The 13,347-nt window shown below is 40.0% G+C and overlaps 1 protein-coding gene across 3 annotated transcripts in view; it reads right to left on the bottom strand.

The window, feature by feature from the left end:
* The window catches only part of FBLN1 (fibulin 1), a 74,763-nt gene that overhangs the window by 35,311 nt on the left and 26,105 nt on the right, over nucleotides 1–13,347 (bottom strand). For all 3 annotated transcript variants that reach the window (XM_039708075.1, XM_039708076.1, XM_039708077.1), the window contains 8 exons: nucleotides 11,947–12,118; nucleotides 9,377–9,436; nucleotides 7,588–7,689; nucleotides 6,288–6,425; nucleotides 4,042–4,179; nucleotides 2,403–2,546; nucleotides 1,458–1,586; nucleotides 831–956 (listed from right to left, as the gene is read on the bottom strand). In XM_039708075.1, the coding sequence (XP_039564009.1) occupies nucleotides 831–956; nucleotides 1,458–1,586; nucleotides 2,403–2,546; nucleotides 4,042–4,179; nucleotides 6,288–6,425; nucleotides 7,588–7,689; nucleotides 9,377–9,436; nucleotides 11,947–12,118 (1,009 nt within the window). The remainder of the gene's footprint in view (nucleotides 1–830; nucleotides 957–1,457; nucleotides 1,587–2,402; nucleotides 2,547–4,041; nucleotides 4,180–6,287; nucleotides 6,426–7,587; nucleotides 7,690–9,376; nucleotides 9,437–11,946; nucleotides 12,119–13,347) is intronic.

Genomic DNA, 13,347 nt, shown 5'->3' with positions numbered 1-13,347 from the left:
GGTTTTTAAGGTTTTGAACCTGACTGAGTTGAATCACCCTTCAAAGTGCAGCAAAAGCAGACCCATGCACCTCTGCATCACAGAACCATTCAGGCTGGAATGACCATCCAGCCCAACCTGTGCCAAATCCCCATCTTGTCACCCAGACCAGAGCACTGAATGCCACGTCCAGGCATTCCTTGGACACCTTCTGGAGAGGGACTCCACCACCTCCCTGAGAAGCCCCTTCCAATGTCTCACCACCCTGCCAGGGAAGAAATTCTTCCTGATGTCCAACTTGAACCTTCCCTGCTGCAGCTTGAGGCTCTGCCCTCATTTCCTGTGAAATGATGCAGTCTAAGGGTGATATATTCAAGCTGTGGGCTATAGTGGCCTCGACCAAGCACAGCAGCACTCATGTAATCAAAGAGACTGCACTGTGATGATTCCTCATGCTATTCCAGTGCAGTCTTGCAAGCTAAAATAAAAAACAGCTAAAAGAGCAATGAGCTGTTTCTCACACTCCATAACCAAAGCACTGCCAGCCATACCTGTCACTTTAGGACATGAAATAGAACAATGTGGACTCTGGAATCTCCAAGGTAAAAAAAGAAAGGAAGTTTAATTCTGACTCTAACATTTACAGATTTCCAAAAGTGACAGTGGATTATTGGAGGGTGAAAATGCCATGTCTCCAATGACACTGGACAAACCAACAGTCCATCAAATTTCTTCTCCAGAAAAGAATGCAAAACAATTAATTATTTACATAAAGTCCGTGAGAAACTTTGTTACAAGAATGTAAACATCAGAAGGCTTAGAAGAACTCAAAAGAACAGGGCAACACGTACCTTCACAGGATCTGCCATCAGCTGAAAGTTTGAAGCCCATGGTGCAAGTGCAGTAGTAGGAGCCAGGAGTGTTCTCACACTTGTGAGCACAGAGGCGGCCGGGGTAGCGCCTGCACTCATTGATATCTGCAATGACAAACACACAGAGAGCTCTGTGCACTGCCTGGCTCACTGCAATGCCAGTCTGGACAAGAATGTGATTATAAAAGTTTGATTGTTATTTTCCAGATTTAAGGTTCATACTAAAGAGAGAAAAAGTCCTCAAAATGCTCATTTAGAAGCACGCCAGAGCATAATTGGATTAGATCTATACAGGAGAAAGTTGCTTTGATCTTCCAAAGAAATCTTTTGCTGTCGGTGCTTATAAAAATATCACAGAAAACAATTACACACACTCTCACAACCTTACCTTTTAATAGGATAGCAGATAACATGTTGACAATACTAATACAGCTTCTTTTGAAGTATCAGCAATTCTTTAATATGGTTTTAGAGTCAGCCAGATAACAGAGCAGTCAATTCTACATTCTGATGACAGAGGCTATGCACAGAGCAGTAACATTCTTTACACTGGATCATTTTCTAAGTGCTGTGGCTGCAGGTATTTGGGTTGATGGTGCAACTTACCAATACACGTCCTACTGATGACATCAAAGGTGTAGCCAGCTTTGCACTCGCAGCGGTAATTGCCTGGGGCATTGATACAAACGTGCCCTTCTCCACAGGGCTGGTTGGAGGATGAGCACTCATCCACATCTAAAACAAAATGGGATTTTAAGTACACTTCTAACTATGCAAGTTGAGAGAAGAGCAACATGTTAACATAATTTTTTTGTCCTCTGGTGGCTATAAAGTGTTTTGAAACAGAAAACAAGATGTTATCATGCTTTCAGGTTTCAGAAGATCAGAGTCACAAATCCAAACTATTCGTACCAAAGCAGGTTAGCTCTAAGGTGTCCTTAATGCTGATGGACTTGGGATGAAAACAATGATGTAATCAGGCAATCTTTGGAGGAATTCAGGGGCAAAATTGTTTTATTATGCATACTCATATTTGTGGATCAGATTTTCATCTAGTCTAAGGTGTTTGAGATCCAGAGTCATCAGTAGTGCTTTGATAAGCCACTCACAGAAATTGAAAACACATACAAAAATGCCTGGCTTTGCTAAAACCACCTCAGTTAAAAGCCAGCCAAAGGCATCTATATCTTTCAGTGTTACTTGTATGGCTTCCGTGGAGCATTAAGTTGACCTCGTGTTATCTCCCTGTACTAAGGAGATTTGGGACCACACAGCATTGTTCCATTGATGCAGTCACAGCCAATGCCATTTATGGGGGCTGATAATAATTATTCCTTTTCTCAAACTGTAAGGTTTCCTGAGTTTTATGAGGATAGAGGGTGAATGCTTGTCATTCTTCACTTGCTGGGACTGCCATGAGGGAAAGAACAGAACGAAGAACTGACTGTGGGAATGATAAAAACCCAGACAAAGCGCAAGAAACTGGTAAACATAAATTATTTATGTGAGTTATTTTCTTAGAACTGCTTTTTCTTCCCAGCTGCCACTCACCTACGCATCTTGTCCCATCTTCATTGAGATGGTAACCTCGGCCACAGCTGGGTGAGATTCTCTGGCAGGTGAAGGAGCCGTCAGTGTTAATACAGATCTGGCCAGCTGGGCACGGCATGTTGGTACTCAGGCATTCGTTGATATCTACAAGGGCACAAGTCAGTATAACTCTTTCTGGTCTCAAGAGGTTTAAGGTAAGATGCTCTTATTATGTAACCCTTCAGAGAGAAGTTCTGCCTGTGGGAGAAGACAACTTTTCATCACATTTTAGCTTCACTGATAACAATGCTTCCAGAGTGAAGACCGGGGAGGTATAAAAGCCATAGATACCACTGAAAAGCAGTAGAAATTTGGTATAGAACTTGTATTTGTTTCTAAGCCTTTAAAAGTCTCTCCTAAATGTACAAAGCACTGGTCAACAGTTCAGTTCACCATCTTATCCAGTTCTGCTTCAGTCTGTGTGTTCTGATGGAGCTCTTAGCTTCTACATGATGATCAGAGTCACAAATCCAACAACAAAATCCCCTCAACTCCACACATTTGATCCCCAGTCAGGCTGTGAAACTGCCTAAATGTTTTGAGCAAATGTATTTTACGGGCCATAACTATTGCTGCTGCAAATTGACGTGGCTTTACTGATGTCCATGAGAGCAAGTTAATCAAAAGCTGCCATGGACCTGGCACTACCTGTGGCAGGCGTGTGCTTGCAAAAGGCTTGTTGTGCACAGGCACTGGCCCCCCTCATTTTAAAGGCTGCAGTTTTGTTTTCAGTCTGTTTCCAGTGTCAGATTTCAACACTACAGGAGAATAAGGGGCTGATAATGAGTGCAACTTGGCAGCTGCTGCTGCTCGGCCAGTTCCACAAGTCCAAGGCTTGCTATGCCAATGGGGGAATTAAAAGTTGAGTTGAGACTTGAAAATAATACTCAAGGGAATAACTGATAGATTTGTAGGTCACATTAGACAAATTCATATAAAGCCTGCTGGAAACCAGTAATTTTAACGCATTTATGTGAAGGCTATAATTCTGGTTTTGGGGAGTCTTGGAAACAAGGCATTGGCCTGACAAGATCGTCATCAGTCTTTAAAGTAAAACTCCTCTCTACAGTATGTTATAACTGTCCTATCATACACAGCAAGACTCTTGATGGGCTATAACATGGGACAGGTCTGGAAAGACCTACATGCCTGTAAATCAAGCAGACTAATATCAAAGGGTGTTCCAGAGGATGCCATAATTACAACTTTCCACATAAACCTTTGGCTAAAACCTTTTGGACAGGGTTAGATAAAATAAATGACAATTTTTTTTACAAATTTTGTTTCAGATAAAACACCCAAAGATTTAAGCAGCTAACAACCACTTCAGGTAATGCAATCTCATTAAAAATAGCAACCTAACATTTAAGTCTTTTATTTAAATGTCTTTCATCTGTCACCCTTACCTCTTAGCAACCTAACATTTAAGTCTTTTATTTAAATGTCTTTCATCTGTCACTCTTACATCTGTGGGATCAAGGAAAGAGCAATGCACACACAGATGAAGAACGGCTTGAGCAGTTCAGAACCTACCCAGTGACACTAAAACTTTTCTCCCAGGCAACACATGAGCATTCCCCAAGACAAGAACAAGCCTTACCAATACAGTTGCCTAGTGCATCTTGTATAAACCCACTCATGCACTGTAGCTTGGGTCGGCAGCGGAAAGATCCTGGAGTATTCTGACAGATAAAATCGGGGGGGCAGTTATGAGTACCAGTCTCACATTCGTCAATATCTGGTACATCACAAAAAAAAATTGTTAGCAGGAATTAGACGGGTTTTTCCATTACATTTAAAACATAAGACATCATTAAAATCATCACATAGATTAATCCTCAGCATGCCTTCCTGGAATTCTGTGATCCAGGATTAATCTGCCTACCTCAAAAAAGATCACAGTAAAACCATGTAGGTTAAGATTTTTTTACAGTTTCATTATTAATATTATACATAGGGGGGTGTCTGTGCATATTATGCTTTACAAGTTTAGTTCTCACAACAAAATGATTCAAAACTATTATAGAGTACCTAAAGCATCACATTCAGGCTGCTCAGCCTTGATTCAGCAGTGTGCTGGGATTTCAAGTCAGGAAGATTTAATTACCCAAGTGCAATTTTCATTTTAGCTTTAGATCTAGTGCAGATATTGTTCATTTCTTTCATAAGTGAATTAATTGGCTTTGATTCCCATCCATATTAAGGCTTGCAATATCCCTGCATTATTATGCTTTAAAATGCAAATAAATATGACTTCTGCTTTCTTTAATATTCTACTCCTGTTCAGAATAGACAATAAATATTTCTGAATAAATTATTATTCATATAAAGCAGATAAAGTAGACAACAGCAAATGAGGCTTCACTCACAAATGTAGTCCTGTCCACATAAAGCAACTAAAATTTAATGTTTGTCAACTGTCAATGGGATGAACTCTCCTAAAGCTATCAAAATACAGAGCTCCCCAGCAAAAGGATACCTCAGCTTTCCCATTCATGCAGTTGATACAACAGCAGCCCTAGAGCTTTATGGGACTTAAGAAACGAGTGTGGAAACCAGTTGAAGTTTGGGTTGGGTTAATACTGAACTGGGTTTAGCAGGGTTCTACACGTAGCACAGCTCAGTCTTGTTACTTGGCATTTAAAAACCATACATAACTATTTTTATCACTATTAACACAGCATTAATAATTAACACTATTAATATATCTCACCCAGATAAGAACTTTCTAACATTAGCTGCGGGCATAATTTACTATCTGTACTCTTTTTTTCCAACAGAGAAATATGTTAATACTTGCCAGTAAGTTATTTGCTGGCCTAAATCTGGTGTCATTCAAACCAATGGAAGTGTTACTTCAAAGGGATCACAGCTACACCACGATACTTCCAAAAACATTGCATGATGTTCTACAGGTTTGGCATTGGAGTTTCTTCATCATCTTTTTTTATTCAATCTTTTTATTATTCATCACTGATCAGTTCCTACAGTAAAACCTTACCTAAAATTTTGGTTGAGTTAATTTACTCAGTGGAGTGAAATTAGTTTACTTACAAAACAGTCTAAGCTTAGGGGGAACAGACTTTCTCATGGGGAAAACCAATTTCACATCAACTGGAGTTTGCTGCTAATTTAAATCTCTGTAAAGGCAGCACGCCAGGTGAAGTTACAGATGCACATAAGAGCATTCTTTAAGCTAGATGGAACTTGAAATAAGTAACTTTTTTTTTGTTCTTGACTAGCTGAACAGCGGTTTTAACCCCTTTACATTTTTAAATCCCTAGGAATGCTGTCATTAAGAAATTAATCCCTGTGTAACCTCCTAAGGATAAAAGCTTGCTTTCTTTTTCTAAAGATGCATCCACCTTCACATTTTCAAACTGAATCACCTGGTTGCTCCACTTGCCACACTTTGTTTCACACTCCAGAATGTGCAAACTTGATTCATTCAGGTGCATCTAAACCACTAGATATGCTCCAAGAGCAGGACTTTAGGCACTGCACTCATAAAAGAGCAATCAATCCCACAGACCAGACGAGCTGTCCAGAAATAATCTCCAGGGTGTTGTGTCTAGTGTGAGTTCTGGGCCTTGGAAATCACCTGTTTTAGTCCCTAGAGCAGCTCCTAACACGCAACACAAACTGCCAGTGTGAAATACAGTTATCTCTCCTGGAAGTCTTTGCAGCAGCCCCCAGCTGCATGATCTGTTTTTTTGCGAGGTGGAAAAACTGCTGTCCTTGAAGTGTGTGTGTCTTATTTACCAAAACCCAAAGAGCATGACACGATGATGTGCTTAGTTTTTAACTAAAGCCTGGAAGGTTCTAGTTTCTCTGCACAGGACATACCTTTGCAGCGACTGTCATCTGTCAGCTCGTAACCAGTTCCGCAGCTCGTGTCCCGCTGGCAGCGGAAGGACCCCAATGTGTTGACACAGGTTTGTCCAATCCCACAGTTGTGTGTTCCAGTGATACATTCGTTAATATCTACAATATGCAAAATTATTTAAAAGTAAATGAGAGAGTGTAAATAAGGAGCATGATGTACCTGGGAAGAGACCAGGTTGAAGGCTCGCTGTGGGCACACCTCCAACCAGGAATTCCTCTGGATTCAAAAGTGTGGATTTGGCCTCACATTCACATCCTGCTACACAGCTGTCACCAGGGCATGAGCCAGCCAAGACATTTGGACCCTGTTGGTACCAGGACTTGCTGACACACTGTTCTTAAGAGGAAGTTTAACTGAGTGAGAGCAAAGACTCAACATCATCTGATTGAGTCTAGTAGATGTCTAGATGATGTCTCCAGATGTGTCTAAAGCTGTTTCAGCTAAGATGTGTATACAAGGTCTGCTGTGCAGTTGGCAGTGTTTGGTTTATGTTGGATTCGATGATTTTTAAGGTCTTTTCCAACCTCAGTGATTTCATGGTCAGATTATAGTGACTATATAAATGAAGCAAACTTTCAGAAATCCTCGCCTTGCTCTGCATCCCACCAACATATGGTTGAGGGACTCTCTGAGCCAAGTTGTGGCTTTCTACTTCACAGCTACTGATAGACATTTCCTTTGTGAATTTCTTTCTCATTTTTACTTTGAATGTGTAAGAAAATCTAACAACCATATGTATGAAATGTAAAAGCTCTTCCTTTTTTTATGTCCAATTAGGTTAGTGTTAATCTTACCAATCATCAATATTTATTTTATATTCTGAAGTTTGTATCTGAGGTACTAACAATCCTTCCTTGACAATTGGCATGCCACTCATAAAGAACATTAATCCTTTCTATCAGCTGTGTCCTTAACAAGCTAAAGAATCCTACTCTATTTATTTTGTCTGCCTTATCAACAGCAATCCACTTTTACAAGAGGGAATAGGTATTCTGTTTTGGTTTTATTCACAACAACAAATTCAAACTCTGCCTCTTCTCCATTCTAAATTCTCCACCTTTTCCACTGACCTCTCTTAACTTCATTTTCCTGTAATTCTCCCTTCAACACTCCATTCAAATCAAATTTTTATGACTTCACCTCTTTACCCAGCTGACATAAGCATATTCTGCTCTCTTCTCTCTGGGTATTTTTGTATCTATTCTTGCTCTTTTAAAGCAAGAATATTTATGATCAAAACAATGGCTTTATTTCTCTTACCTTCACAGGTGATACCATCTGGTTGGAGCTGATAGCCAACAAAGCAGGAGCAGACGTAACTGGATCCTGTGTCTCTGCACTGCTGAGAGCAGGGACCACCACCTAATGGAGATGTTAAAAGGCCTCATGTAATTAAGGGGCTCCTCATAGGAACTGAAACAAACCATTAATTTACAGGATACTTGATTTATTTAGAAAATAAGTTAATACACATATACAAAAGAAAGAAAGGGCTAAACACTGAAAGCTCCAAAAATAATAAAAGAAGGGTTATTCTGACAAACAGAGAATACTACAGAGAATTTACACAAAATTTGGCTTATCATTAAGAAAACGTTTTCTGACCTTGTTAAGATAGAAATTAATATTTTAAAGTTTCGTATTCTAAAAACAGAGAAAAGGTTATATACTTCCAACAACAAATATTTGTTGTAAGGCTGCAGTTATTCTTACTACAAACAGAACCCATGTCCTGTTTTTTAGATAGGCATTAAACAAAAGGTGTGAGATAGGCACAATCCATGTGAGCAATTGCAGCTATAATACATTATAAATAAATTCTTAAGTACAACAGTTTCTAATGAGGACAGAGCCATTCATGCATCACTGAAAATTAGGTAGTTTTGTAGCTGAGATCAACAGCCTCTACTCTCTGAATCTCTGCTAATACTGTGAGCTCCATCCTGACACAGTAAAACCTGTAGTGGGGGTGTTGGAAGAACAGAATTAATTTCTCCATCTAACATGAAGGTGCTCCAAAACAAATTGCTGGAAGTTCCATTGCCTAGGAAATTTAAGTTTCCCCTGCTAAAGTTCAGGAAATTACAAGTAATTTTGACATGCCAAGTTTATCAGAAAATATACTGTAGACAGAACCACCCATTGGCAAACAGCAGTACCAATCCATCTCCTGCAGGCAGCTGATTAACTGGGAAATACAACAACTGATTACATGAAGAAATAATGCTAGAAAATATGTAACACATATTTCTATGTCATCTCCTCTAATTAGCAACTGGAGACAAGGAGGAGAGGCACTGTTGACTCTGGTTCACTAATGACCTGGTAGATATTCCCATTCTCTCCAGAGTGTAACAGCTGTAGAACATGGAGCACGGTAAATCATTTTTCAACTGGAATAAAAGCCTATTAAATTGATTTTATCCTAAATACATTTCTGAGTTCTGAAATGCTGGCAGAAAACAATGAATCACTGCTGATTTAGGTTTACAGACATGTAAATCATATGTGACAAGCAATAAATCTGAATACTTAGCAGAGCAATATTCCAAATGCACATTTCCAAGGAGGCAGAGCAGCATGACTAATCAGAACAATAGCCACTTTTGTCTTCCTTTCTGCAGGTGATGCATCTCAAACAAGTTTAATTTCATATTCAAACACCCTGATATTCAAACACCAAGAGAAAAATAAAAGATGCACATATTTAATATAGGATCACCATATTCTGAAGAATCCAAAGTACTCCACAGGTTCAAAGGTGACACTTCTGAGGTATTACCCACTAGAAGTTAAGTAGAAGTTAAATGTATTGTCTCAGCTTCAGTTGGGTAAGATGGACTGCACTGTGAGAGACAATGCCTCCCTTGTATTTGGGCACTATTTAGACATCACATAATGGGCCATTACTCCTTGGAAAAGCTCTTCCTTATGGTTTTTTTACCCATAACTATGCCAGGTAAAGTGCTTTGGCTAGATCTAATGTGGCTTCACTTTATTGAAAGCAATCACAAAAGAGCTGGCTAGCAGGACTGGTCACCTGACTCACCTCTGCAGCCATCATGCAGATAAGGATCTTCTTGGTCTAGTTCCTCCTTTGAAATTTCAACTGAAAAGAGGAAAGATAGGCATTAGAGGAAAAAGCACTTTTCTTCTCAAGGTAAAACACTGTGTGCCTGGGATGGAACTCACACCAGGGTTTTGGACAAACCAGAACAAAATTTAAAAGCATTATTTACATATTTTACAGCTATTTCTTACTTAAATTTGACATGCAAATGCTCATGGCCATGGGGCATTTTCCATCTGACTGATTCAATATGAAAGTCACACTGTGATCATAGATTACATATGGACTGATATTTTCACACACAGGTTCTTAATGTCAGGCTTTTAACCAGAGCTTAACCTCATTTTCATAAGGCATGTTGTTGAGGCATGCTTGGTTTCCACTGACTTTACAGTAGCTTGGGGTACTCAGAGATTTAATGAGAATCAGATTAACCTCAGTTATTTATTTAGACTTCATTTCAAAAAGAACTCCACACCTAAGTTTTTGGGCACATACTTACAGCATTCTTTCAAATGTACTTATATACATTGGAGAGTTTTATTCTGTGGTACTCCTGCCACATGTGCATATTCCAAGAGTCCACTCTCTCCACATGAGAACATGCAAGGGCCAAACACATCCTGAATCCACTGCATCCCCAAAGAACCAGCTAATGGACTTTCTCCAATCCCACAACTTTGAACACAGGGGCAAAGGTAGGTTGGTAGTGTGCAAAAAAAGACACCAAAATACTCTGCTTACTGACTTGGAAATTTGAGCTTGTTTCAGTGACTGTGCATGAGCCCATTCCTCCAGCAGTCACTTACAAGCAAGTGATGCACAGAGGATGTGAAAGCAGTGTTTGTGCAAGCAGTGTTTGTGCAATGGCATGAGGCTGGGTTGGTTAACTGAATCCTCAGGCCATAGGGGCACATCTCAGTTATGCAAAGCAATCTGATGGAATCAGTTTGCTCAGGTCTGGTTGGGCTTGGTACAGGCCTCTGGGGACACACCACCAGAGATCACAAAATTAATTAGGTTGGAAAAGACCTCCAAGACCATCAAGTCTGACCTGTGGACAAGACTTTGTGTGACTCAGAGAGCCAGCTTGCCTCACCCCTGCAGCAGAATGCCCTTCATGCACTGCTGTGGCACAACAAACACAAGGTTCTAGTCCAAAAATCTGCCTTGCAAAATGGAGCCTCATCTCCCCTCCACAACGAACCAAAATGTCTGTTTGTGTTGTTAGCTCTACCCTTCTACAGGCATTTTTTATTGTCCATAGTGTTATTTGATGTATGTTCAAACACCTGCTTGTTTTTTAGCTGAATGATGAGAACATTGTCCTGCCCTGCTCGTGGACACAGCCCCAGCTTTGCAATGCACAGTGGCTCTTATGTGTGCCACGATAACCACACTAATGATTGTTGTGTGTGTCACTTGCCCACAAAGGCAAGCAGGGAAATGCTCTGCCATGCTCACAGTTCTCATAATGGCATACTTCTCATGCCATGCAGGTACACTGAGTATGCAAATTTCTGTTATTAGCAGAGATGTCTGAGTATGAGGTAACTACAAGTCCAGTGCTAAAGGGCAGGGGAAATTCCCCTCCTGTGACAACAGCACACACAGAGAAACTGCCCAAAAGGGAAATTCCAGATGTTACCTCATAAGGGGGACACTGAGACAAGCCAGGCTGGAAAGACCTGGAACAACTCTGATAACATGCTGGCTCAGGCAGACCAGTGCAAGCTTTTGTGATGGGGCTTGCATTTAAATGATTGATTAGGAGGATGTCCCCCAAAATCTGTTGCCTGTGATCTGCCAGCTAGATGGTATGTTTTCAGTGCTCAGCAGCCCACGAGGGAGGCAACACCACACAGCATGACTTGTCTGCAGTTTCAGGTCTGTCTGAGTGAAAAAGGGGGAAAAAAAACCCCAAACAAATGGAAGTATATAAAGGTCAGTCTGTACTCATTCATCCTCTTCAGATCTGTGGACTAGCTATGGAGAAGGTACCTGCCATCTAGGTACCCCTCTTTCTTTGGTAATATCAAAAGAAACAGTTTCCACATTTCCTGGTGACCTTCAGTTCTTCCAGGCAGTCCAGGCATTCCAAATCCCTCTGGTTTGTGGGCATTTGCCTCTCACATAATGGCAACATTTTCATCCTGCTGAGCTGGCGAAGGCCCTCTAGCTTTTCAACACAATTCAAAGAATTGTTTGTTGATTTTCATTTTAATTAAGCATTTGTCAGTGGGCAAAATGCCATTAAAATTAATAGCTTATATTCAGCTTCCAAAGTAAGATCATTAGTTGCCAAAATAAGTTCTTGTACATTTAAGTTCTGACACCAGAAACAAAGTGACCTCTTCCCACCTCTTATTTTCAACAACAGCCTTTCAGCTGTTACTAGCCAAAAAAATGAGCTCCAAAACATGCATCATTAAATTACTCAGATGAGATGTCAAATTAGAGGAATTCCAACAGAAATCATTTAAAGTGAAAACACTCCTTGTACCCTGCATCATTTTGTGTCTCACTCTTTTAAGTATGCAATAAAGTACCTGGCTCTTTTTTAGGAGCATAATCACTGATGGACAGATCAATCCCTTCTTCTCCTTTCCCACAGCAGTTTCTGAAGACAATTCCACACTGATATCCTATCTTCGGGTTGGGCTCACAACTCTGTCCTTGAACTTGGGCAGCCTTCCCCAGCAAACAACAGTAACAGCATGTCTGTTAAAAAGAAAATGAAAATATTAACAAAGTCAAAGCAATGTGCTGATTACTCAATTTCTTCCCTGAATGAACAAACATGCCTTGTCCAAGGTTTGTGTTAGTAGCTCGGAGAGGAGCTCTTTTTCTCTGAAAAGCATGGTCAGACACTATATGAAAGCATCACCATCCTGATTTGGTTTCCAGGAACAACACTGGATCTGCCTCTTCAGCCCTGGAATACACCACAGAAGCAAGGACAGGACAGGTTAATCCTGTGGAGGCTTTCTTTATTTTAAATAGAGAAGATGCTGATGATTTATTCAGTTTTCTGCCTTGCTGTCAGAAAGCAGCAAAAGTGTTTGGTTCTCTGGAACTGGTGTCTGCCAATTGCTACTGTCACATGAAAGCAGATTTAAGCTTTTTTTATTAGTTTTCTAAGATCTTCCAGACTCCATTTTTCTTGAAGAAAATTGCCTGCACCATTAGACAGAACAGATGGAATATAAAATAACTAAACTTTCAACTAAATGTCTATAGTTTGGTGCTTTAAGCATCACACCTGCTAAAATGAAGGCAACTATGAAATGCTTTGCATTACTTTGAAACGTCTATCCCTGCCTATATTCTAAGTTTTCCCTTGGAAGGAATTACATGTTTCTCTCCCTGTACTGAACTGAAAGGCACTTTCAAAATTTAGAGCAGTGTGAAATCAAGACAGTAACAGCATCCTGAAGTATGTAAGTATTCCATTTTGTATGAAGTCATTAAATACACAACAGAAACTTTTCTGTGCTGCAGACTGCTGTGGGGCTGGAACTCCTCTCTCCTGGGGTGTTGTTTTCATGCCCTCCCAGTCTCTAGGATAAATGTTTTCCCTTATTTACTCTTGTTTGGAGATGGTTCCTACTATCCACTTTTTTTACTAGTTCCTCAATACTTCCATCCAGTGGCAGATGCTCCAGTTTCATCCTATTATGTCTGGGATAATTCCATCTTCTCTGGCTTTTTTGGATGACTTTAGAAATAAACCCCTGATGATTGAAACATTTCGCAATATTTATTCTAACATATCAAGCAATTCCCTGAGGCACCCTTCTTAAATGTGTGACAATAATTTTGTTAATTTTCAATTTTCCCAACCATAAATTGGAAGACAAATATGAAAGTGAGCTAAAGATTCATTACTTGACTTGAACCTACATATTTTTGATAAGCAAATCTTATTTAAAGTATTGAATAGGCTGATG

The sequence above is a fragment of the Passer montanus genome, unplaced genomic scaffold (assembly GCF_014805655.1).
Source record: "Passer montanus isolate IOZ18808 unplaced genomic scaffold, ASM1480565v1 scaffold20, whole genome shotgun sequence".
Taxonomy (NCBI): domain Eukaryota; kingdom Metazoa; phylum Chordata; class Aves; order Passeriformes; family Passeridae; genus Passer; species Passer montanus.
The sequence above is the reverse complement of the archived record's forward strand: the minus strand, read 5'-3'. Positions and strand labels throughout refer to the sequence as shown.